The 27811-nt window shown below is 38.1% G+C and overlaps 2 protein-coding genes across 2 annotated transcripts; both read right to left on the reverse strand.

The window, feature by feature from the left end:
• Positions 1–1563: 1563 nt before the first annotated feature.
• On the reverse strand, positions 1564–6067 carry sost (sclerostin). The gene is made up of 2 exons (XM_056770475.1): positions 5757–6067; positions 1564–3620 (listed from the first exon to the last, which is right to left on the reverse strand). The coding sequence occupies exons 1-2, from the start codon at positions 5992–5994 to the stop codon at positions 3202–3204; spliced, it is 657 nt and encodes a 218-aa protein (XP_056626453.1). The 5' UTR covers positions 5995–6067; the 3' UTR covers positions 1564–3201.
• An 8172-nt stretch (positions 6068–14239) lies between these two features.
• dusp3a (dual specificity phosphatase 3a) lies at positions 14240–27556 on the reverse strand. The gene is made up of 3 exons (XM_056772220.1): positions 27105–27556; positions 21485–21711; positions 14240–17863 (listed from the first exon to the last, which is right to left on the reverse strand). The coding sequence occupies exons 1-3, from the start codon at positions 27269–27271 to the stop codon at positions 17655–17657; spliced, it is 603 nt and encodes a 200-aa protein (XP_056628198.1). The 5' UTR covers positions 27272–27556; the 3' UTR covers positions 14240–17654.
• Positions 27557–27811: the final 255 nt, after the last annotated feature.

Raw genomic sequence — 27811 nt, forward strand, 5'->3', positions numbered from 1 at the left:
AAAAACATAACTTCTTGGAACTATCTGAAGGGTCCATAAATCAGGTGACGCTCAAAAATGTGTAATTTCCATTGTTGCGACTCTCTTCCTCTCGCTCAATGGCTCTGGATATGCCTTTAACAAGCATGAGAATTTTATTCAAAAAGATGCTGTGTTGACACCAAGAGTGAATCAAACTATTTGTGTGAGTAAATTACATACAAAGTCTAAGAAAAGATGCTAATTTCCACTAGGCGGTGCAAATGACGCAAACTGGGTGGCGCTATTGTTGTGAACGTGTGATGTTCTCTTCAATCGTTTCTTCTGTCCAAGCTCATAGAGTACGGTTTGCCACGTAAAGATACGCAAGACATTACCTGTCGCGTGAGTTACTGTATGTGATGAACAAATAATCCCGCAAGTAATATAGCGCAAGAAAGGAATTTTAGATATTAGTTGGAACGTTAAGTCTCGTTAAAAATGAATTATCTGTATAACATGAAATAAAATGTCTCATGTAGACCTCAACATAACAAAAGTATATTCCTTGCCCAGCTATTGTCTGAAACAATCTCTGGAGGTGCCCGATTTACTGTGAATCACAAGTGTTAAATGTACACCGAGGAGTAAGTCTCAGCTGACCTCTCACACACTCATGTTTCCCCTGTGGCTGTGGAGGTCTCTGCCAGGTCCCTCCCGACTAACAACTGCATATAGCTTTCCTAACTCAGGTCAGAGGCTTTGTCAGCATCAATTTATTAAGGAACTACTCATGTGACACATTCAAACACTTGTTCTTGAATTACTTGGGAATGTCTATGCCTGCCAGCTTCTTTTGAGCAAAACCATGCCAAGTCAATTGGCAATGACTATGACCTGATAATGATATTGGGATTGCCATTGTGTATGTTCCCGAGAGACTAAATATGCATTGTTTTAGAATAGAAGAAGAACAGATTTTCTGTGTTTGATTATATATCTCGTGGTCATAGATCTGCCACACTGTAAAAAACGTTTATAAAACGTTAATTTGCTTGATGGCGCTGCGTCTGCAACATAAACACAGCGTTTAGTTTTGTGTACTATAAAGTCTGGACCCGGTTAGACAAATACATGAAGTTCAATCATTAGCAAGTACACAAAGCACTTAAGCGTGTAACAGACAGGACACACACACACAGGGCATCAAGATTAGAAGGACTAAAACAGGACTGCCAATCTACGTTTCCTTCACAATGTTTGGCTCAGACTGCGAGCATTACCAAAAGCTTAAACAAACAAATGAATTCCGGCCCAAAGGTTGTTGTTCACCGTACCGGACAAAAAAAGAGCCGTTTCTGTTGTGACTGTACAGTTCCTATCTGACATGAGGACTTTTTTGATGCCAATTTCCTTTTCTCGCCTTTTGTAAAGATGTCTAAGACATTCCAAAGTGCTACAAAGCCTCTGCTTCCTAATTGCACAGTATTGTTTACAGAGGACTTATTGAGGGACAGGCTTAGCGTGCGGGTGCGGACCGAGAGCAGAATAGATCTGTCAAAGCAGTCTGAGAAGAATGATAACAAACACGTTTCTTTTCACATATAGGTTGCTTAACTTTATTCATGTCTTCTTTTGTTATGAAATTCACTATAATTACATATAGTACAAAAATGGCTATTATTTTCTACAAAAGGATTGCATAAATAATTAAAATGTTGAAATTCAAAAAAATAAATATGCAGTTCTTTGTAACAGTCTTTTGGTCGGAGAGGGTGTGGATCTGTTTGTCGAGGACTCCTTCGTTCAGAGGATACCTCAAGAAAAGACCACACAGGTACAGTATGTACATTGCTATTTATGGCAACTCTGTTTACGCAAGAAAAATCCCTTCCAGTTGCTATTTCAAATACGCTGTTGAAAAATTAGCAAACAATGTCAGGGCTGTTTAGAAAACAGAGGTCATGAGCAGAAAATGCCACAAAATGAACTGAAGTCGGGATTGTGCATTGGCCGGGTTTGTGGTCTGTTCAATTTGGCATTCTTTGTCTTCTTCATCCTGTGCAATATCATCCAGCCAAAAAAAACTCAAAGCTAGATATACTTTTCATTTGTCTTATCGTTCCTGTCAGAAACCAGATGAGGACACAGGATGGATGATCTTCACTGAATAGTTTGGTAATGGATGTAGGTAACAATTTAGATATCTTCTAGTGATTGCAGATGGCTGAATATCTCCAAATGGTTTCCATTGAAAAAGGGTGCAGCAAAGTTCTGTGCCCGCAAGGTAACACGAGGCGCTGCAGATTCTTGCGCACATGTGGGCCTCTTTTCGGGTGTTCTAACAAACAGGAACTGACCATGTCAAGAGGAAATGGCTTTTTATGACTCAAATCCTAAACACAGGAATGGAACTATTTGGTAATTAGGACAAGTCACAGTAATACCGATTGCGGTTTTTGACCTCTTGGGACTTGGACCTTGGAGGGCTGACACAACTTTTCAAACTCTCCGTAACGCGGCCCTAACTGCCAGTTCCGATAAGTTTCTTGTGGAAATGTGAAGTTGCAGAAATTCGCATAATGACTGGCTCGGCTCCCCAACCTGTCAAAAGGACTCATGGGTTGGTTAAATGACCAAGGTTAAGAATTTTGGGCCTCAGCAATCTGTCAACAGCAGCATGTCTCTTGGGCTCAACAACGGCGGACAGTCAAATCATACGTTGCAGCTTGTCCCAAAAGAGGATGCAAATTCTGTTTATTCAAACATTCACATCAGTGACATGTCTGTAGCGTTTGGTGGTTGACCTTGGTTAGCTTAACCTTGCATTGAACTTCAAACTAGAAATGAACTGCTTAGGCAAGAGTTTGGGGAGTTATTCCTGAGGAGATATTCCTTCCTCAAATATATCATGAATTGATCGACTATGACGTTCCCTGAACTAATCTGTCACAACAGCATATCCATATTTCACTCAAAATTCCATTAGTCCTCTCGAGTTTTTTAATCAAACATCTCTCTTACTGGGACTATTTTGGCTTGAAAGCACATACAAACAGAGACATCTGAAATACATTGAAAATGGTCATTCATGTAGTGCTTTTTTTCCTTTCTTCCCCTTGTAGTTGAGGATGGCCGTCTCAGAAGTATGTGTGTATATAGGTGTATTTGTATGTGTGTGTGTGTGCGTGTATATCAGCAAGAGAGAGATTATTCAGTCCACACACAGCAAAGACTATCTCCTCAGTACGAATTGCTGTTGATGGCGGGTGTTTTGCTCCGTCCACGTCCCTGCTGAAGGCGTGTGGGTTTTTTATTGCGCCGGGGCTTCTGGGAAGCAGACTCTTTGCCATCTGATTGGTTGTGATGGCGAGTGTAGCGTTTGCACTTGCAAGAGGTGACTACTCGGATTTTGTACGTCCTGTTCGGTCCATTTGGACACTGGAGCTGTATCCGCTGAGTGCGGGAGTGAGCGGGGATGCAGCGGTAATCAGACGAACTGCTCCTCCACCATTTTCCCCTCAGAATTGAATTTGGCATCAGGTGAGATGGAAGGCATTGACCAGAACACACCAGTTCCTTCACCGGCTTGACGCTGCGGCAAGATCCGTCGGTAATGTAGCGCGTAGAGCGCAGCTCCCTGCAGCTTAGTTCAGAGGCTTCTACCGCACACAAGAGGAAAGAGGAGAACGGTTAGTGATAAAAAAATGAAGAACACAGTTGAAGCTAAACGTAGAACTAATAACTTAAATGTTTGCAAGATTGTTTTAGGATGTATCTTAAATAAGACACAGCTACCAGGGCTGTTTTTTATATACTCGTTATGGCCATGTTTGACATACTGAGGATTTAGAAGGGCAGTGTTTGTTGCGCAAAACACAAAACATATTTTAATTTAGTCCTCCTTGTAATATACAAGTTTGTTTATTTGTCATGAATAAACATTTTTTTTGTGTGTCCTTACAGAGAGGAAATTGCTCCATAATTCTTATACTGTATATTGTTATATATTTACTTTAACAAAAATACAATATATACATATATTTATATGCTTCTATATGTTTCTTATGCGTCTTCAAATTTGGTTTTATCTAGTTTGGCTAAAGAGGTAAACCGTATATAAGTTTAAATGACAGAGGTTGGAATTCATGCCAAAAAAGACAAAATAGTGAATTTGATCTAGAAACTGAGTTTTGCAATAAGCTTTGTAGCTTAAACAGTGACCGCATGCGTCTGCAAGACATTATTTATTTTTAAATGGCTCTTCGCTTAATTACGCCACTATACATCAGATATGTCAAATAGAGATAACACAGCGAGTGGAAAGAAATGTTTCCTTCTTCAGCTCTACTCGTGGAGAAGAACAAAGGATTTATGTGTCCGATGAGTGTTCAGGTTCTGCCTCCCGTGATTCTCAGAAAATCCGATCTGATGTTTTATGAGTACTCTTCGTGAGTGTGGGAAGGAGCTGGATGAGGGCCAGATGAAGATCAACATCTCTCCATGACCCCACACTGACCAACAGAGAAACTATACACGTCACCCGTTCTAGAGCTGCACATAAGAGTGTGATTTACCCACCTCGTCCCACCCCCTATTGAGCAAGTGTAACATCCAGGCTTGACTTTATAACTGTTTCCTTATGCTGCAACACAATTAGATATTTGGGATTATCTTGCGCCTCTCGTTCACGAATTGCTTAATGTTTACTTTTGTTGTTATTAATGTCATAATGTTTTTACTGTTACCATGGAGGATCTCTTAATGTTTTCCGAAGCACTCTGTTTATTTGAAAACCACGATTAAGCAATATATTAAACTTTATTCATACGCATGCTTCCCAACCCAAGTGAAACATACATTCCAGAAAGTGTTTTAGACCAAAGTCTTCACTTGTGCTCTGGAGAAAAGCTCACACACGCACACACACATCCTTGTTGGTTTGAATCTAACAGTTTTCCTTTTCACAGGTGGGAGTCATTCACTTACATGGTAATACCCTGAAGAAACGACCCCTTAGAATAACTTCCCACATTTTAAGATGCCTACTACCCATCCTGTTGCAATTAGATAGTTATGGCAAGGCAGACCTTGACTAATTATATGAAATTGTGGAACAAAAAGAGTTTATCAAAGACATTGCATCACTTGAGTGAAAAAGGTGGAACATCGTCTATTCCTCCTAAAACATGTACAACCACCTTGAAGCTTTTATTTCAAATCTAACATGTTTCATAGAGCCAACATCGCTGTAAGGTGTTGGAAATAAATGATGGGTGTGCGTGCTTTGCATATTAAACAATAAAATGCAAGGTGAATTCCCTTTGGAAGACATTGCGTGGTTTAACAAGTTCTGGTAACAATCATCTTTCTATTGTAAATAGTTCTTTATTCTTGTGAACATTTAAAGGTGTAGCCAAATACATTTAGAAGACAAAAAATCGTAAGGCTATGCGGTGTCTTATACGCATTGTCCAAAGACTATTTGGCATTATATTAGTAAATTCATACCAATTTTTTAATTTCTAAAAAAATCATTTTTTATTTATATAAATATATCATAATATATAAGCACATATCTGACCTATTGTTAAAACATCTAATATCAAATGTAAGTTTTGGTTTGGTGATTATTTGCGTAAAATCGACGTTAAAAAGTGACATTTCATATTTCACATTTTTTACTATTCTGTTTAAGGGAAAGTCAAAATCATTATTACTTTTTGACTTATATTTCATAATTGATTTATGTTGATAGATTCACGTTGATAAAATGTTGAAAAATTATGATTACATACCATAAGTATGTGAGTTGGCGGATGACCTCCTCCCGCCGTTCTTCGCCCGGTTTAGTGTGTTATTGTCAGATGGCATCTGCTCCTCGGGTCGCTGCGTGTCCTCCGTGTATTCTGGTATAATTTCTGTAGCATCATTTTTAAAAACCCTCCATCCGTGCGCAGCTGTGAAACATCCCTGCAGTAGCAGCAGCAGCAGCAGCCGCGCGCCGCAGTGCACGAGCGCAAAAGACACCTGCATGCTGAAAGAGATCGCGAGACGTACAGCGGGCAAACTTTCACCGATTTCCTCTTCTCGTGAGAGGCTTGGCCTTTTAAAGTACCACAGGTTTCGCAAAAACCCAGACAATTTACCGCTTACACGAAGTGGGAGGGACTTAGTGTGACCGGCTCATTCAGAAACTTATAGGGAGGAGGGGGCACGCGCAAAAATGTAAGGTCAGCTCGAGAGAGAGATGATCTGCTTTCTTCAGGAGTAAGATACATTGTAACTGTTTCATCCTCTGTCTTTTTCCATTGTTCTCACATACATAAGATTATTTTATGTGATGTGATGAAAATGTGTTTAGACAGACTCATTTCCCATATTCAGACTCATATTCAGTTGTTTGGAATGGAGATTTTTGTTTGACCTTATCTGTTTAATCCATTCTTTTATTTAGCCATTTCTATTCAAATGCGTTTGTCAAGTGTTTGCTAATAAATTTAAAACGTAATACACATTGGGGTATTTTTTCACACTAAATGCAACACACAGAAATATTGGGGGCATTTCGGAATTCATATCAAGGCATAAAGTATATCAGACAACTATCCTTGCCAATTATTTGAGAAATCAGATGAGAGAACATGAAAACACGAGAGAAACTTGAACACTAATAAAAATGAGAGAAACTTTGATTTTTGATCACAGCCAAATAAACAAGGATATCACCCAGTCCTCATATCTTTTAACTTGCTTTGGGTTGAATTTGATTTTAAAATACTAGTTCTAGATTAGCATTAATTGATCTATGGCCTAAATGTATAAGTATACATATACACCAATACACCAAGTGAATATAAACCTAAAACAGCTCATTTTTCTTTATTACTCTTTTAAAAGATCAGTTTTGCTGTATTTCTTTTTTCTTACTTCTCTTACAATGATTTTGCACCTTTACTCTGCAATGTGTTATATCACAGACCTGCCTTGTCTATCTGGTATAACAATCTCACATCATTACCTGTGCTAATGAGCTGATGTTTTGAATCAAGTTTGCTAAAAAAGAAAGCCATCCAAATTGTTCTGGGCTTTAGTCATGACTGGAACTGAGAAGGCTTTGTACAAACACTGCCCTCTTGAGGGAACCCAAACAAATATTTTTTTATCCTCTGGCCTATTACAAATGACTCTTTGGTAATTTCAATATTCAATTTAAGATAGCAAATGGGCCATACATGGCACATGTTTTATAGCATTGATACATACTGTATTTGTCATCATTTTAGTTTAGAAACAAAGCAGACAAGGAGATTTCTATATATTCTGTGACTTTTTGTCCTATCGTCATGAAGCAAAGACGGATCACAATGCACACCACAGGCTCGGTCTGATTGTAGCCTGCGTTCATTCCCTGTCATTTACTGGCTGTTTTTATATCTCTTTGGGTTTGTGCACAAAAAACACAGACTACAGGCATGTTTTATCAAGATAGCAGCCTAAACGTAAATAACACTCAGATGTGTTCCAGATTTACACGGGCTGCCAGCATGACATATTTTTATAAAAAAGAAAAAAGTTAACACTATGTCAAAGCCACGTAAACAAGGCATTTAACTCATCTGGACTGACAGGGCTGGCCCCTAATGCACATGAGCTACAAATACTGACTTGCGCCCAGGCAATAAATGTTTTCGGATAAGATGGAACTGGGTCAAAGTTAAGCAGAAACAGTATAGCTGGAAAAAAAGTTATTATTTTTTACAAAGAAATTCAACAACATATTTTAGAACAACTACTTTTCCTTATTGCAGAAACGTCTTAGCGGATACTCTGAGGAAAAGGTCTCCAAGCAGAGCAGGAGTCTCTAATCCGGCTCCTGGAGAGCCACTGTCCTGCAAAGTTTATCTCCAACCCAAATTAAACACATTGAAACCATCTAATCAGAGTATTCGGGATTACTTGAACATAACAGACAGGTGTGTTTGATTAAGGTTGGAGTTAAACTCGGCAAGACAGTGGTCTTCCAGGAGCAGGATTGCAGAACCCTGCTTTGAGAAATTCAATCACTGAACAGACAATATTTCACAAAGCCTGTCAAGAAGGTATATATTAGTGTGAGCTGAATCTTACAGCTGTCCTTTGGGCTTATGTCTTCACCGAAATTATTATAAATAAAGTATCTGCGCGTCTTTCCAAAAAACAATTGTGTGTCATATTTTATCCATGTTTTAGAAAGTACAGCACCTCTCCAGCTTCGTCCGTGTTTGGCTCACAGTAAAACCTTGCATCCCAATCCGCCAAGTTATTTGTCATTATGAGCACAACAATAGGCTGAAAGATGGAGCACAACATGGAACATGGAAATGTTTAAACTAGCCGAAATTGGTCATCGCTAGCTACATTACACCACAAACACTTTCAAGTCTAAGTCGTGTTTTAAAGAGTTCATTTGAGTTAAAGAGCAGTGGAAACCTCAGCTGTGGTTTCAGTGTGTCTCGGCAAACCCTGCTGACCGCTGCGTCCATGTGTTAACCACTATTTCTCACTGCGGTACGAGCACGCTGCTGCCACAGGTGCTGTTGTAAGCACTTACACTAATCGCATAGCAAATTATTCATTCCAAATGGACGACCCTTCAAACTGCTTTTATGGGTCTTACAAGATGTGCTCACATGCTAGCAGTATACAGTGAGAAAAATAGCCTGAAGTCAGATCATTAAGCTCACGCCGACCTGGCTGTAAACAAATGGGATTTGTGGGAGAAAAAGTTAAAAACTGCATGCAGCTAGAGCTGTTTTATGAAAATGTTACTTAAACATTGTAATTTTTCTCTATATTTCTGAATTTTAAAAATGTAATAGTTCTCTGATTTTCGCTTTGTGGTTTTATTTAGTTAACATATTTATCAGAATCATGCAGCCAGGTGGACAGTACTTTAGTATTTTACTCTCAAGTTCATTTTCAAGGATCTTTACTTTATCAGTGTGTTTATACCTTTGAAAAATGTTAACTTCACTATATTATAAAGTATGTGTTATACTTTTACTCCACTACATTTCATAAATACAAATTCATTTTTTACCTTGAAAACTTAAGTCCATTAAATACCTAGAACTTCATTAAATTTACTCAAGTATTTTTATTCCAAAATTGTAGTTGAGAAAAAGTAAGAAAGTACTGATTTTAAGTATTAAAGGTTAAAAAAAAACATTAAAGAGGATTCATGAAATATAGTGGAATCAATGTTTTATAATAGTGAAGTATTTTTCAAAGCAGAAACACTCTGATAAAGCAGAAATACTTGAAAAATGTACTTGAGTGTAAAAATACTAAAAGTATGTTAACTTTAGGAATATCAAAACAAGTGTGCTCTAAAATATTGATACATTTTTTATCAAAAAGATGCATTTAGAAGTAACAGTCTCTTCCAGCGAAACAATTTGTATAGTACAATCATTCTGTGCTTCGCATCAGATTTTTCAGACCAATCAAAAGCTTTTGAGCCACTTAATATATCCCACAACATATATCCTAAAAACATTGAACACCACTGTAGATTGCAAGCAAGTTTGGTGGGTCTTTAAAGTGATTTGATAAAAGTAATATTGTATTATATATCATGGTCAATTTGTGGATATCTTGAATTATGGTTGTCTCATTGTTTATACTTTTCTTTTTTCTTTGATTATGCAAACAAACATATTATTTACAGGTGACATCTAATACAAGATAACCAAGGTCAACAAAACATACATGACAGCAGACTCATTGTCTATTCTTGTGAGCTGTCACAATATTAAGTAACTATGAAGCTCATGGTGTGACTTAGCGCCAGAAGAGGATTTGTGCCATTTATTGGCAGATTTGTCTGGGTTAAATAATACATTTTTTATTTTTTAAATATGAATAAAATGATATCTACCTTTTGAAGGTTCTAATACCCATCGGTACTTTCTAGAAGTAAGTGCATGTGTTTGTAATTTAGAGCATGTGAATACTCACACATCATGATTTTACAAGATGAAGTCGCACCATTTTGGAATTCCATGAGCTTTGATGAAAAACCCCAAATGTGTGGATCAGTGATTCATGACGTGCGATTTTGCAGATTTGTTGCGACAGTTTGTTAGAGCTGCATGGAGTTTTTATTATATAGCCTATGAATCACTCTTTCGTTGAGTGTTAATTTCCAGGGTGGAAATCTCTGTCCCAATGGATCAGGAAACCGCAAGTGACACCGATATCACAAAATAAAATGCAGATTCGTAACTGCAATTACACTGAACACATAATAACTTGATTCACAACCAAAACGCAACAGCACGTCGCAATTTCCCAGAATGCTTGAGAAAGGTGTGTTAATTAGCCATGAACGTATAAAAAGTCTCAGCTGCTGAGCACACAGGAATTTATTTGGCTTTTATTTGAGAGGGAGGAAAAAAGGAAGTTATTTCAAGCGCACATTTCAAACAACTCCAGAAGTTTGCTTTTTATGTGATACAATAAAACAAGATAACAAGCATGTGAAAATAATCTCCGTCTCTGGTATTGCATCCAATAAAGACTAATTATAAGCAGGACTAATAAATAGGGTCATGCCACCGATTCTCATATAAAGGTAGCTGACGATAGAGTAGGAGAGGTATTCCTACTGACCACCCACACCGAATCTTCTAGAAGACCCACCTCAAACCTGTGCTGAGAAAATAAGCCTGCCCCGTACCCGCAGCCACCTCGCGGCGAGGACTTCATTTCCATCTGTTTTCTCCATGTTGCCGATTTGTCATGGCCTGCCAATGACAGCGGACTTGCTCTGTGAAACGCTTACATAATGACGATTTATATTATTACAGCTTTTTCCAGTTCGGCTTGGTTTAAGTGAGAGGTCACTGTAAAGATGATTTATGTTGTCACTTTACCAAGTAAGTGATTTTTTCGCATATGTGTGGATAGAGAGCCTACCACAAAACCTCTAATCTATATAGTTTTCAGCTGCACAAGTTTGGAATCGGAATTGTTCCATAAACATTTACGATCAAAACGCATAGCAATGTTCCTTTTGTTATCCTTTTCTTCTCTGCCGCTCATATTGCGAGCTCTATGTTGTGTCCTTCAAATGCCGTGAGTGAATTAATAGTTGACCTTGCAACAAAGGGTCACCTGGAAAGCCTGTCCCTCATTAGCTCTCATTTTATGTCGTATCTTAGGGTTTATTCGTGCATCAATACCAGATCTAAAGATCCTTTTATTTCTGTGGTTTTTGTGCCTGTGGATAGTTAGAGATCATTCTCACAATAATGAAGCTGTTCCTTAGATGTATATAATGCGTCACTAATACGAACAAGTGCCACGTGCGCATTTTACAGCCAAAATCAAACAATGGCCTTTGGAAAAATAACAATACATCCAGCTACAGGTTGGAATAATAACAGACACTGCAGCTTCCTTCCTGTCCGTTGTAAAATCAAACACACCCACCAGTATCTCACCAGTAATCTCGGAGCCGTAGGAGCCAGGCAGCCATATTCTGGTGTTCCTTAGATGACAGTTCTTTAATAAATATCAGACGCACTTGGCAAGGCCCCGCAGGATCGACACAACAACAGAGTGCAGGAAGATGAAACAAGAAACACTGCGGGCACAAGTGCTTGGAAGAGGATCTGAAGCCCATCCATTCCGAGCCTGTTCTCTCCCATATTTCCAAATAATTAGCGCTGCTGCACAGATGTTCCTTTTTTCCTTGCGTTTTCATTATGGGAGCATGCAGGGGAACGGGACGAAAAAAGTTGAAAAGCAGGGGAAACGTCATGTGCTTTTCATTTAGCTAAGTCATTAGGAAGGGGAGAAGGGAAAAGAAGATATCATTCACGAGAAGTGCCATTAATTGTGCGATTTTTAATAGATTACCGTAACACTTGATATGTTTCCTTCATTAGCTGTTAAGAAATGTGAGTTCTGTGGGCAAATTATGGATCTAAAATTGATCATTGCAATTGAGTAACATTCTCAAATGTTTATGCAATTAAAATCAAGGTCCGTCAGCCGGTCTGATTATGAAATAATACTTTTATTTATTGAATGTGTTTATGTATTACGTCAACAAATTTAAATTGGCATGTCATGCATGACCTTAAAGAGACAGTTCACCCAAAAAAAAATACTGTCATTTTTCATTTTTGGATAAATTGTTCCATTAACATGCCCTTTCCATTAACAATTACTGTCCTCTTAGGACAAAGAGGGAGGTCACAATATGATTTAAATATAATAATCTATCTTTGCTGAGTATATATATATATATATATATATATACGCAGTATAAATGTGTGTGCGTATACATATATTTATATTTATGTACTGTATATATGTGTGTGTGTATATATATATATATACAGTATATATATATATATATAATCCCATACTTAACCTGCTCGAGTCGTAGCTGTCTGAAGTGCTTTATTTCTCCTCCAGGTCTGGTTTTGGGTCCTTCATGGTTTGTGAGTGTGACAGGGAGGAGGCCCCTGGACAGCATTCTCCGAGGATCCCACAGCTGGACTCGGGTAATTGCGGTGCGCACAAGGTCATGGAAATAGATCGGCCCTTGTGTCAGGCCAACTGATTTGAGCGTTTTCAATGATCCTTATGGATACATGAAGCTCAAGCTGGTCATCCCTATAGCGCCAGGTGTGCCGAGCAAATGCTGGAAGACCTCAAAGGCCATTCGCATCGAATCTCAGAGAAATTGTCCTTTGTGAATCCGAGACAGGGTGTTGGATGTGAGTGTCAAAGGAAAGTATTTTGTAAGTGTGTGGGTCGTATGGGACTCATTGTATAGGACCCTGGAGGCAGAAATTTTATGGAAGCTTTTGTCTCCATCTGTTGGAGACTGACTATAAACCCTTTTCGTAAAGAATTTCTGAATGAAATGCTATGTTTGTCATTTATGAAAAACATGAAAATATATATGAAATAGTGGTCAAAAGTTGACATACACCTTGCAGAAAATAAGAGGACTTATTAATAACAAATTAAGGTTTGTTTTTAATTTAATTCTTTTTAGTACTGTTTTCAAATAACAGATGTTTACACATAGATGGTTTAATCGGACACACGCCTGGCCTGAAGTTAATTTCCAGTCAATGTTTGTTTATAATGTAACAATTTATATAAATATTTTTTGGGATATTAATTGTATTAAATGAAATTAAACTACTCAACAGTTATTCATTATTTTCAAAGTTCTACTGGAAGTTAAGTTTGGGCCACATAACATTTGTTTATATTCTTGCTTCTGAATCTGTCTATAGTTCTTAAAACAAAGTAATAACTACATTTATCTTTTATAAAATATTCAAACGCCATACATTTATGTTTCATAAATTTTCAACATATTCCACATTCTGCAAGGTGTATGTAATATTTTTACTAAAACTGTATATTCATAAATGTGTGTGTGTGGTCCCTAGACGGTGAGACCAAATGTCCCTAAAAAGATAGTAGTACCAGTCATTTTTGACCTAATTGGGACAACAGCTTCTAAACAAAACGTAAATGTAAAAATTCAAAAGGGTTTGTGTGGAAGTTGGATTTAGGGGTAGGGTTAGGTTCAGGGGATAGAATATGCCTACTATTTGTACAGTATAAAAATCATTGTCTATGGAAAGTCTATGCCCACATAGCCTAACTTAGAATCTAACCCTTATATCTAAAAAAAAACATGATACTGCACCATGCATATTAAATCTAATTTGGAATTTTACATTTGTGCCATCAAGTCAAATTTGGTTGCCACACAGAGCATTTAAATCTGAACATAGGCGAACACTACACCCTATTTATCTGTGTTACCTAGCAGATGTAATTAGGGCTGCTGTGGGAGCTTTCTCATGTGACCCATTCTGCTGTAATCACAGACCGCAGAGACCCACACAAATGGACTTCTTTCAACACAAGAGTTATAGTCTCTAACTTATGATGAATTGTGGTGCAAACTCCCTTATACATGAGAAATGAGCTTCTCTCATGCCTCGACCTGCATAGGAAAAATTAAATATTATTTCTAGCAACAGGAAACATGTGAAATGAATTGCATGTGTTTATATTCCTGCTGCACTTGTAATCCACATATTGTAAACTGATTAAACTACTTTAAACACATTTGTCTTGCCTTAAAATGAAATAGGATATGTTCACAAAAAACAATGCACAGCTATTTAAGGTGCATAACCCGGTGTTGGGTCTTTGACTTGTCTGGAAAAACTTTAAAGAGAAATGCACATCATTTTAATTTTAGTCGTTTATTTTTTCACATCAAGCCGTTTTCCAGTGTAAGAAAAAGAACTGTGATTCATTCAAGTGCACTTTAACAGTGTCATCTTGGTTTGTGAAGTTGTCGTGAATTAAAAATATATATAATCAGGATAAGGCTTTAAGGTGGGATGCTTTGACAGCCTGTGTTGATGGAATTCATTACTTTGACATCCAATCTGCAATTTCCTTCCTGGTCAAATCAGATCAATACCATCATAATGTAAGTCAATGGACTTAATGTTTACAGATAATTTGTGAGTGTGAACAGTTGTGCCAAACCATCCTGTTACTGCTGAAGTTTCCATGTCCTTTACAGCAAACAAACGGTCAGTCGTTTACAATATCACATTACAGTAACAACACAAATCAAACAGGAGGAAGAGACGGCTCACAGATGATAGCTATAGAGTTACATGTGCTCAGGGGAAATTGAGCGAGTGTGTGTGTGAGTGAGAGAATAAATTCAATTATGTGCTTGTATGTGTGTGTACAAAATAGATTTCTTTGCAGAAATGCACAGATGAATTACTTTGCGCTATTGTCAATTAAATGTAATTGTGTATATGTAAAATAAGATATTATAATTAAGCACAATATAGTATTATACCTTAGAGGCATTTTACATTTACACCCTTAAGTATTGTTTTCTCAACATCTGTATTATCATTTTTTTAATAAACGTTTAAAATGGTCGCATCTAGATAATGAGACAAATACAAAATGACCAAGCAGCATTATGATTCATTGTTGTATATACAGTATATATACTATTGAAATCATATAATCCATATAGTAGTACAACCATTTTCATTAAATTTTCCCTGTTAGATTACATGAATGTTTATAACTTGTATACACTGTGTAACATACAATCTTATATATATAAATAAAAGGCAATACATAGCAAGACAGTTTATGCAAACCACAAGGTTTTCGACAGCAGATGGCAGTGTTTCTCCTTCCACAAATCCATTTTCAGAAAAGGCTGTGTCCCTATCTGCTTATTTAAAATGGGAAATTGTTGCTTTTTGAGGTTACAAGTTTCAGCTACAATCTCGAAAAGCACAGGCAGATTTCAGTTCTGATCAAGTCCCATAATTTGCTTTGCACAGACCATCTTCATTGGTTCACTTGTTTTGTGAGGGCACACAGGTTTCCATAGCTACAGTTAGTTAGGTTATATAAAGCCTAAGTCTCCAGATAATAATTAAGGAATGTTTATAGTGTGTATTCTTGAATACAATATACATTTTCTAAATAAAGTTATTGTGGATTAAACTATCTAGTTTGTATGATGTGAGGTGGCCTGCAACAGTGTTAGCTTAAAAACAAACTTTGATCCTTTAATACAATGCAAAAGCATATACTGTATATCAAAATATGCTACTGTTAATCACAGTGAAAATTAAACAGAAAAATATGAAGGCTTTCAGCAAACAGATAGGTTTATGACACAAAATTGGTGTCAAACATGTTCATGGCATTTCTAAATAAAAGTAAACATTGACCACAATATAGTTGATACTTCTATTGACATACAGAAATATTATGGACGATTCATATACATTCATATATGTCAACAGCTAAATATGTATATACAAGTTTATATATCTGGAATATAGAAATATAAAAAAAGAGGCATAAGTAGTGCTTTGTGTTATAATCTAGCCTATGAATCGTAGTATTGTATGTTTGCGATATCTGAAAACCCTCAACTAGTACCAAAACTTTAATAACGTCGATCAAATCTGATAAAGGAAATTCACCCATTTCAAATGAACTCATGCCGTTTTTTTTCTTTAAAGGGGTCATATGATGAGAAATGAAATGTTACCTTATTACCATTTACCATTATTTTATGACTGCCCGCATTTACAACTGCAGCTACAAATTCCTGTGGCTCCGTGGTAGAACATTGTGTAATTTAAATGTAAGTAGACCAAACCTTGTGCTGGTCTGGAGTGTTTATAGCACATTTGTCATATGTTTTCAAAGATTGATAACATAAGGAATAGACTTAGACTAAACTTCCCAGATCATTCAAGTCTGATTTTAACAGTTTGTGTAGCACATTACAGATCAGATTGTTCTGTGAACCTGCCGCAACGTAATTCAGGCTTCGCAAAGAAGCTGTTATTGAAAGATGGGACATCAAAAACTATAAAGCCACTAAACCCACAGTCTATGAGAAAAAGTAATACAATAAAAGTCTTAAAGGCACAGCAGCATGGAGCAGAGAGAGGGCGCAAAACAGACATAAAAACCATGACTGTTCCTTGTCAACATTTTTGATTTACATTATCTGTGTACAAGAAAAGCACATGACCCCCTTAAAGAGGCTAAAGCAAGCCAGAAGTGAGGCTCAATCAAAGTGTTGACAGATGAAAATAAAACTTATTCTAATTCTTTAACATGCCAATATATACCAGCTTCTTATTACAAAACAAGCATCACAGGTACTCTATTTGATTCCTGTGACTTGAACCAGGGGCATTAGGACTGTAGGTCACAAACCTTGCATAAGGGGACATCATTAGGCAGTTGACATAGCAGTGATGCTTCATCTGCTGTACGTGTCCGTCTGGTCAAGGCTGGCTATGATCTCGTGTTAGACGTAACGTGCAGCATGAGACTGGCAGTGAATCAGTGGAAAGACTTATATGATTCCAGATGGCCTGATGCATTGTCAGTGCTGCATAGAACCGGGTTGAACCTGTTTGTTGAATCTTAGCTAAAACGTGTGTATGTTGCAGTACAATATGGAATGTTGTTCATCAATTCATTGTTTTTCTCCTGTTTAGTCCTGACTTAAAATTGCCATCAAAGATGGCTGTAAAAGGTACAATTTCGTGCTTTTTTACCTAAATATTATATTCTTCCACATACAAATAGGAATGACAGGAGCTCACAGGATGATTGTGCTCTACTCTACAATCTTTACCAGTGACTGCTGGGCTGTTATGCTCCAAAAGTTAAATTTGTGAGAATTGGAATGCTTTAGCTTTAGGCTTGTAGGTGGTCCTGATGAGAGATCGGCGCTAACTATAATGAGAAATGATGCAACAAAAAGTGATGTCATAGAAAACTCTGCCCTTGCTCCTCATACAGTCTTAATATTTCAGATACGCCAGTAGATCTTTCCCTTACCAGCCAGCTGGAAGCAGGAGTAATTATTCAGGAACAACACTTTGTGTGAGTGTGAACTATGTGTCTTTGAGTGCGTGTATGTTTGAAATAACGGTATACCTCCATGCATATGCACTGTTTGATTGTACTGGATGTATGTTTACATTCGGTTAATATGCTTGGACAGCTGCACGCTCGCTTGACCGTGTGCACCTGCATGTGTATATCCAGATGAAAACAAGTCCCTCTAGACACTTCTATCATTTGGTCTTCAACTTGCCCTCCTTTGCCAGTTTTTCATTCAGTTGGCAAAGCTGGCATTGGAATCCGTCATTCGGTCCAATCTCTCTCTTGTGCCTTACCGTTGCCGTGGCCACTCGTACGTCCATCTTGTGCCGGAGCATGAGATAAGCGATTACGATAGTGGGGGATCGGCTGTAGCCTTCGCGGCAGTGAACGTAAACCTTTCCTAAAAGAGAGATAAAAAAAGTGGCAGGGTTTACAACACAACCTTGGGGGTTCATGGAAGCGCATGGACCAGATGGCGGATGTTGCGTGGGCCGAATGGGGGACCTTTTTTGGTCCCCATAAAGAAAACAGGTTATAAATCATAAAGAAATATTTTTATTATTTAATGCAAAAATACAGAAAACATTATCTGTGAGGGTTAGTGGTTAGAATAGTGTAAAGTATAAAAGTAATGTCTATAGAAATAAAACATGAAAACTCTACGTGTGTGTTTTTGGTCCAATTGTGAGGATACAAATGTAATTTTGACCTCTGCAGTGGATTACAAATGACAAGCAGCCCATCTACTTCATCACAAACCTGATCAATCGCTTTCTGAACATGTGAACACACACGTACACATTCATTATTGACCTGCCTACTCTCCTGGAGGAATTCACCTTGCCAACCTCCGCTGTGCTTACTTGGCAGATGCTGCAGAGCATCTGAAAGCCGATCCCTTCTTGTTTGTTTCACAGGGAATGACAAAACCTGTATGTGAAGCTTCATATACTTGCTCTCAAATGAACTGTCCATACCGGCAAATTGCGGGGGAATTGAGAATACGTGGAAATACAGTATGACATTATTGAATTATTTAGTAGTTGCACACATGCCTCAAACAGTGGAGGTCTGTCAATCACCAAACCATATATTAGCCAGTCTCTATGTGAAAGGTTACCTTATTTTGCTTTCATTTACACTTGAACAAAAAGCAATTGGTAATCTGGAATTTGAACATAGCTTTCAGCCATTAAAGTGATGAAAATTCTGTCATCATTTACAACCCATGTTGTCATTTTAAACCTGTATGATTTTCTTTCTTCTGCAGAACACAAAAGAAGATACTTTGATTAATGTTGTGAATTTGACTCCATTCCCTTGCATTGGTTTTGTGTCCATACATTAGAAGTGAATGGGTATGGCCATTGTTCATTTACCAACATTCTTCAAAATATCTTATTTTATATTATATAAGTATGACAAAAGTCATACAGGTTTGAAATGACAAGAGGGTGTGTAAATGATGACAGAATTTTCATTTTTGGGTGAACTATCACTTTACATGCAGTTACTACCATTAGGCGAACATAATACTCTGTCCTCATTAATATTCATGATTCCATCTCATAGTACCATTCTCCCCACATTAATAATTTAAAGGGGTCATATGGCACAAATACGTGTTTTTATGTGTCTTTGGTGTGTTATAAGTTTCCCATGAATGTATTAGAAAATATTTAAATTAAAGAGCACTTTTCCATCATCGCGCCCAATTGTTCTCATTGCTTAATTCTTGCCAGCTGGTACGTAAATGGTTTCTATGGTTTCGCATTCATAAGTACGAAAATTCCGAGCTAGAACAGTTTGTAATCGTTTCGTGTTGAACCAGGCTCACGTGGAAACATAACAGTGACCGTTTCATAATTTGCTTAAAACGATCGGCGAGATGGTGGAAAAGCACTTAAAGTGTCGGAACAAAAGATGCATTCAATCTGAAAGAGAATGCTCACCCAGACCCGCCTGAAACGTCTCTTGTAGCCACATCCCCACAAATCTCCGTCAGTTCGTGGTATGATTTGACTAAGACCGCCCAAATGTATACGCAAGTAAGGTTGCCATACCAGTCAGTACAATTGCTTTGGAACCTGATGTTCCAAATATGGAATGAGACATTACATTTCGTCACACGCTTGCAGTATTCGACCAATCACTACGCACTGGTTAAATGGCCAATCAAAGCACACCTCGCTTTTCAGAGCCATGACATTTGTAAAAAATCTGCGCGTTTCATAGAGGCGGGGCAAAGAGGAGATACAAACATGCACGGTCTGTGGAAAATACAGCGTTTTTTAACCTTAAATTATGTATACACATTGCATTACATTACAAAAACAAATGATAATATTCGTTTTAGCCTTTAAACAACATTTTTTTTTTACTCTCCAATATCAATAAAACAATCCAACCCCCTAAACTCTCCCCTGGGTCTGTGTTCTGTTTCAATGTCAATGATTCCCAAAACTCTTTTGTGAATCAGTGCTGAGTCTATCTTTAAACCGGTTGACTATGACTCAGAAGCAGCGGGAGGCTTAGACCAGCACTCCCACCGCTCATTGTGATTCTGCATGCAAGTTCACCAGATGACATCAAGCCCACAGTGAGTGCGGCTGTCGCAAATGTCACAGCGGAGCTCTGCCGGGCTTCAAATGGCAGTGTATATTTTCTAGGTTTTGTTTCAGTTTAAGCTCTCGGTAAAAAGATAAGTGTCCTCCCTCAACCCGGGCTTGCCGTCTGATTTACTACTTACTGGGCTCCTGCTGCCAAGATGACTGGCAAGTAAGATGGTTTATAATTGGTCGTGTGTGTTAAGAGATGGCATAAAATCCATGCCATAAATGATGACTTTAAACGCACCAATTTAAAGCAGGACTTGTGTGAGATGTCTGGGGGTAAATATGAAAGTATGGATGACCAACTTCAGTGGGAAGAAAACAACAATACATATAACTGATCCTGGTATATATTGCAAATAGAGGTGATCTGCAAAAATTGCAATAAATCCACTGAATTCTTTCCCGTTTATTGTTTTAGGTTCCAACTTCTGTTTGTTTGTGCAAGCTCAGCATTAACACCCCACCGCCCCCACTATTATAGCGAGAAAGGTTTTAAGGTGTAAAAAATAACATAATAATAAATTATAAGTGTCCAGATTACAATGTACTTGGTTTTATTTTCTGTCTAGCTGTGCTAGTCTACTTTATAAATGATCAAGGATCGGTGTTGTTTCAAGTGGAATGAAAAAGCTTTTTGGAAAATGTTTCCAGTCTAGTGCACTGGAAATACTCTTTACAATAAATGTAAGCAGAATGTATTTAGGTCTAAAGTGGTATACTTAATCAGATTAAACAAACCCTGCGTCAAAATACTGTTTGTACTTTCCAACATGGTTTGCAAGAAGAAGATGACAAATAAGTAGAATGTCCTAATTTTCAGTATTCATGATACAAAGAACAAAACTTGTGTAACATACAGTATCTGCTGGGGTTCGGCCAGTTGAAATTTTGCTATCCCATGAGGGAGTGGGATTTAAGGTTCACATAGTGAGGTCATTGAGGCACATAAAAAGGCTAGTTGTGGAAGGCTAAAATGGAAATTCAGTAGAACACAAAAGAAGGTATTTTAGAGAATGTTGGTAATCAAACAATGTCGATAACCATTCATGTCTATTGTATGATCACAAAACCAATGCATGTCAAAAGGGAACCGCCGAAATGACAAGGGTGAGTAAATGATGACAGAATTTTCATTTTTGTGTGATCTATAGTAGATATCGAACAAGTTGTTCTTCATATTCAAATGCACATGTTTACAAATTGTTTTCAATTCAGTTGTTTTTAAGTATTCTGTAGATCCCAGAACACAAAGGACAAAGGGCGTTTCCAACATGGCAGATGTTGAATCTTCATGAATGTATTTAAACTACACGAAACGTACTTCATCACTTTCAGGATTCACTGTGAAAGTATTGGAGACGAGGGCAAAACCATTTATTGAAAGAAAATGAGAAAGAACATCTGACCTTTTGCATGTGCCAGCGCCTTATCAATGAAGTCTGCTGCTTCCTCGAAGAATGCACTGATGTTAAACTGCTCGGTGTCATTGCCCTGTATGCCGTGGTACGTGATCCCGGTTCCTGCGTAGAACTCTGCGTTGGTGTTGACGTGCATGAAAGAGTTTCCCTCTGCGACGTTTAGTATGTGTGTCACACCCAACCGCTGCAGGCGCATCACATTCTGGGCCACAAACCTAGGGAGCGAACCAACGTACATGTGAGACTCACCTGGCCCAAACAAGCCCATTTTCTAGATCTACACCCAAATCTAACAAGCAGCCTAAAATATTCCCCGAGCTCAAGCTATTAAAATTGAATTACCTTTCTGCTGCTGTTTTGAAACACTGCTGCGTTCCTCATAATAAATTCTTAATACAGTATATGCTTACATAACCCCTAATGTTGCAGTTTGGAGTTTCAACAAACCCAAGACCCCACCACCCCCACCCAAACCCTCGACTATGGATTGGTCTGCTGTGTCTGGTTTTTGATTGATTGGAGTGAATTGTGGAGCCGCTTTTAGCTGGCAGAAATGTCGGTCTATGTTAGAGGGTCCCTAGGGACAACAGTGTTCTAACCAGAACAGACACACCAAGGAGATCTTGGCTGCAGCCCAGAGGCATACAAAGAGCCATAGGCGTCCAGCCTAGTGCCCAAAATAGGATTTTGGGGTCCGTGGAGAGAGAAAACAAGTGAGATGAGCAGAATTCTCTGTCATGTACTTTCATAGTCCCTATTTTGCTTGAGCACCTGGAACTTTTTCATCTTTCTCTGCAAAAAATCCAGCCTTATATCTCTCTCATCCATGTTCTCTCCTCCATTCCTGTAACTATACAGCTGAAGAACAAGTGACTACAGAAAGAGTGCATTGGTGTACATTATTCTATGTGTATACTTGTACTGTATGTGGGTAGTTGACAAATAAACCGTAAATGTGTCTTTGGTGTGACAACAAAAAAGTAGAAAAATCTAACAATGAAGAATAATCTCTCTTATGCTGTTTTATAATATAATTATATTAATAATAAAACTATATATTATTAACCATTTGTTTTATACATATTTGCAATGTCACACCATAGGACACATGCACTGTATATTTGCGTGTTTGCGTTAGTGTTTCATCAGGTGTCGTTTGCAGGGGTGTGGCTGGCATAACTGAAACTTGTTGGACGCAGGATAAATGTTTCTCTGAGGCGTTTCTTTGAGCCATCGCCTGGCATTCGACAGCTATATATAGTTATATTAGTTATATGATGTTGCTTTGATGCTAATAAATAATTGTTTGGTTGCATTGGCATAAATTGCGGGTGGGACATGTCCCCACAGTTTTTGGAAGAAAATAACAAATGCTTGGGGAAGGTGTGTATTTTTAGGGGACATTAACATCTAAAACTCATGGAAAATGCAGCATGCGCCACTTTCTCACCATGTCCCGTTGCTCACACTCGAGTCATATTTGCAGAAGACAGAAAGCCGTGACTCCAGATGTGTGCATCATACCGCTCTCGGCACTTGCTTGTGCATCCAGAGTCGAAGCACAAAAACGCATAAACCAATGCACAAGTGACATGTTTTTCATAGAAATAAACTGTTTTTAAGTGTAATGCACCCCAACACAACCAAATGACCAAGTGACCTTCCCCAAATGACAGTTTGGGAACTACATACTGTGAGAGCTGGAGTCACAAAAGCGCAGTGGCCAATGGACGAACCTCCCACTATATACCTTAAATATTCCCCATCCAAAAATTGCATCTGATCTCCCTCATTGTTGCAGTTTGAGAGTTGGCTGCAAGGCAAGACACAAAGTTCACATGAGAGTAATGTGCAATTTGATTTCATGGTTTGTAAATGTCAAATCAAATATTATTAATTAGGCATATGTATATTTAATATATTTTAATGATTCCCTGCGCGTTTCGTTTTGTCTGTATTCTATGCGGGACAGTAGGCTACACTATAATAACGTTGTTCAGTTAATGGAGTCATATGACATTAAAATGAATATTATCATTTGTTTTAGATGTAATGCAATGTGTATACACGATTTTAGGTTAAAAAACGCAGCATTTTTCACAATCTGTGCATGTTTGTATCTCTTCTTTGCCCCGCCTCTCTGAAATGCGAGGATTCTTTACAAAGCTCATCGCTCTGAAAAGCATGGCGTGCTTTAAGTGGCCAGTTAACTAGTGCGTAGTGATTGGTGGAATATTGCAAGCGTGTGACGCCTCTTGCCAAATTTGGAACATCATGTTCCAAAGCAATTGCATTGACAGTTACGCCACCTTACTTGCGTATACATTTGTGAGATCTTACACTGGGTTCAGACCAAACCCGAATTAAGTGTTATGCCAGGTAAATTACATACAAAGTCAATGAAAAGGTGCGTACACAGGCCTTCCGCGAAGTTTGAAAATATTTGTCATTCTGCGCCACTCACGAGAAAATAACGAACTTTAACGGTTGCACAAGGTGTTTGAGGCAGGTCTGGCTGAGCAATCCCTTTTAGATAGAATGCAAAAAAATAACTTTAATTTTTACAATTTTAGGTGTCTAAAACATACATCAGCAACTTAGAAAAAAACAAAAATAAAGAAAAATACGTATTCGCGCCATATGACCCCTTTAAACTTGGCCCAGTGTTATGAAACTGTAATGTGGTTGACAGATCTGGACCTACTTTGTAGGTGATGTTCGCCGGCCAATCACAATGAAGCATTCAAAAGTCCCTTTGGTATTAATAAATATTAACCAATAAGCTTAGTTTATAATTTTTGTGCATGCTATACGGTGTCAAAATTAAAACTTCAATTGTATGTGCGCCTACATTTTTGACTGTCCAAGTGCTCCTAAAAAATAAGTTACCGTAGAGCCCTGATAATGTGTAAATACTGTACTATACAATTAGAGATAAAGAGAGAGAGAGAGAGAGAGAGAGAGAGAGAGAGAGAATTAGGGCATTTAATATGCCTAAAAATAACATGACAAGTTAACTTTCAACATCACAATAAGACTCCAAGCACCCCAGTAGTAGCCAAATAAAGATAATGCCTTCAACCCTTGGTTTATAACTGAAGGATGTAGTGGCTCATCTGTCTCTTTTTCAGCCTACAGCGCAGGCTCTTCACTGGTGATAAAGTGATGGACTTTGATGCGCCACCCAAGACCCATAATTCAAACTCCTCCCCCTTACGAGATTGTCTCTATATGGAGCCATTGCATATTGTGGTCATATTTCTCCCTGTGTGTTTGTGTATGCGTGCGCATGTGCGCACAAGAGAGGGTGAGAGCGATAGAGAGAGGAAGAAAAGTGTTTGCTTAGCATCTTGTTCACCTGTCCTGCACACTCTTCTCTGCAGTCCCTTCACATGCATTATTAATGCAAGTCTTACAAAGAGAGGTGTGCTATAAAGAGAGTGGCCCATTGTCCCATACCGCATCTTTACGTTCATTAAATGTTCCAAATAGCTTGGAAGGGTTTTTGGGTTGTGAGTATTCTGTCATTGTACACTAGGGTTTCAATCAGAATTTCAACTAGGCCTACAGAACATTATTATTAACTAACAAATACATTTTATTATTATTTATGATCACTTAATGTTTGTTATAACACTAATAAAATCCTAAGGGCTTGGCATTTACATCCGCATCTTAATCCTTATATAAATAACAACCTGGAAACCCAAGACAGGATGTTAATTGTCACTACGTGAACAGCCCAGTCTGAATGTTTAGTCAATATCTACAAATGACCATATTTAAATTCCTCCTGCTTGTAAGATCACACGCTGAACCAGACACATTAGACTGTGGTTTATGCTCAAATTGATTTGCTGTTAGAAGGAGATAATGGACTTGTTCTAAAGGTATCCAACAAACTCCTGCTTATACAGGAGGATTTATTAAAGAGATACTGTAAGCGTCACAGAGGATCAGTCATTCATAAATTGAATAGTCTATGTGCGAGCATAAGCTGTGTGTGTGTGTGTTTAAGAAGCGAGAGTAAGTCTTCAAGATCAAAGCATGAAACTAACTATCAGGTTTAAGTGGTCGACTATCTGGTATGAATTTTTCAATAATTGAACGCTGATAGCAATAACCAGGGCCACACAGAATCTGCATGCACAGAACACAGCAGAAAGGCTTCACACCACTGAATATGAACGCCCCAGATCTGTGTTTGTTCAGTTTTTTACAAATCCAAATAACTGTATTATGCACTAGAACTGTACAATCAGCTCCATTTAAGATTATGTTTTAAATCCACTCTGCCCAATTCCACAGATTTCCCACACAAAGGAACACAGATAATGTGAATTAAAAATGCAGATTGCTGTCAATAACTGAAGAGCAGGGTGGTAGATGACCAATGTTTATAGATATTTAATCATTTAGCAGACATTTTTATCCAAGGCAATTTAAACATACCAGCATTTAACATTTTGTAAGCGAGCTAAAGTAACTGCAGTCTACAAAGACTTGTTTACAACTAAATAATACAGTTACTACAGAAATATAAGATTTGTGTACACTGTGTTTACGGGAAGAAACCTAAGAAAAACCTTGTTTGTAGATTTGTCTTTCACAAGGGAAAGATACTTGTCTCCAAGGCGTTAAGGGGCGAAACAAAAAATGATGTGATTATCTACTCACTACCGGGATGTTCCAAACCCGTATAAATTATAAATGATCTGTAAAACACAAAGGAAGATATTAAGAAGAAAGTCTGTAAACAAACAGATCAAATCCCCTATTTACTGCCATAATAGGCCAAATAGATACATGGGAGTCAATTGGGCGATGAGATCTGTTTAGTTACCAGCATTCTTTCAAATATCTTCCTTTGTGTTTAGCAGAACAAAGAAATGCATACAGATTTGGAACAAGTGGTGGGTCAGTGAAGACAGATATTTCATTTTTGGGTGAACTGTTCCTTTAACAAATATAGATCAATATAACATTTATTGGCATGGCAAACATTTTGTTTCCTTTTTCCTCTGTGCCTTTTATCATTATTATACTACACAAATATAACATTTAATCTATTTAGATTTTTACAATTCATATAAACCACAGACATGCCCATAATATTTTAGAAGTCATGAGGAATTTTCCTTTGATTGATCTTCCTTTTGCTTCCAAGTACAGTTTACCTGCCCTTTCTTCGTGTCCTGGTGTGCAATTGTAACTATTTAATACAAAGGCACACGTGATTGGTGTCGAAGTGAAGAGATTTTGTAAGCAGTGATATCAGAGAGATAGCGAGAAGGTACCGATAGAGGACAGTCGTTCAGATAAACAGCTTTCTTTGCAGCCTAATCTAAAGTGTCTCGCTTTTTATATATATACAATAATATCAAACGTTACATCTATATATTTTGGGATTGTAGATAGAGGCACTCTTTCCATTCAGATATTTATGTTGTACCCCTGACTTTTCTGATTAAACGGCACGTGCCACATCACGAATCATCAACACTCTCGTCCGCGCTTGGGCGGTGTAGCTGAATCCTACCTGTCTGTGTGTCTCCTGCTTCACGTCAATATCTCCATGAAAGAAATACAAGTTTAATAGTTAACTTACGCATTGCCGATGAAAATCCTGGGAAACACCTCGTTGAAATGTTGCGCTGGTAGACTGTAGAAACCGCTTCCATTGGAAAGCAGCTTGTTGAGTTGTTGTACGGTCGCCTCGGTGTCTGGCACGGTGACTTCCAGTGGTACCTTCGCGGGGCTGTGATGTTTCTTCATGCTTTTGTCCTCCTCCGACAGCGATAAACAAGTGTCTAGGAATGACGATGTGATCCTCTTTGATTTTCAAGCATTTTATTTCATTTCCCTCTCGTTTTATAGGCGCGCTTTCTTAAAACGCACGCGCTCACGGCTCTTTTGCAGGCAGACGGACACACCCCGACTCGCCCACCGGCGGTCTGATGTGATGCTCCGGTGACGAGGTCGTAACGGAACTGTCGGAGGATGGCGACACGAAGCGCCCAAGTTGGCAACAGCGCACTGAAATACAAGTGAATGAGAGCGTTGATCGTTAAAGGGGACGCGACTGGCTCGTTAAATCCATCCACAATTCGGACGTGATAGACAGGGTTTCACCTGCTCGGATCCCCTGGCGTGCGTAAAACTGTGTGCGTAATACTTATATTTTAGAGGTAACCCGTTTATAATGTGGATTCTACTGAAGCGGGGGTATTCCATAGAGCATCAACCCCACCCTCACTGCGAGGTTAGATATGTGTGTTAATTGATGTTTTGACAGGCAGCTAGGCTTGTACTGAA

Source organism: Triplophysa dalaica, chromosome 17 (genome assembly GCF_015846415.1).
Source record: "Triplophysa dalaica isolate WHDGS20190420 chromosome 17, ASM1584641v1, whole genome shotgun sequence".
NCBI lineage: Eukaryota > Metazoa > Chordata > Actinopteri > Cypriniformes > Nemacheilidae > Triplophysa > Triplophysa dalaica.

Excerpts from the sequence above, each read along its gene's own strand:
- sost (XM_056770475.1), bottom strand. The coding sequence starts at position 5,994 with ATGCAGGTGTCTTTTGCGCTCGTGCACTGCGGCGCGCGGCTGCTGCTG. Across the intron at positions 3,621-5,756 it reads CGCCAACTCACATACTTATG|AAGCCTCTGAACTAAGCTGC; the intron begins GTATGTAATCAT and ends TGTGTGCGGTAG.
- dusp3a (XM_056772220.1), bottom strand. The coding sequence starts at position 27,271 with ATGAAGAAACATCACAGCCCCGCGAAGGTACCACTGGAAGTCACCGTG. Across the intron at positions 21,712-27,104 it reads AGGATTTTCATCGGCAATGC|GTTTGTGGCCCAGAATGTGA; the intron begins GTAAGTTAACTA and ends TTCGCTCCCTAG. Across the intron at positions 17,864-21,484 it reads GGCGCTGGCACATGCAAAAG|GAAAGGTTTACGTTCACTGC; the intron begins GTCAGATGTTCT and ends TCTCTCTTTTAG.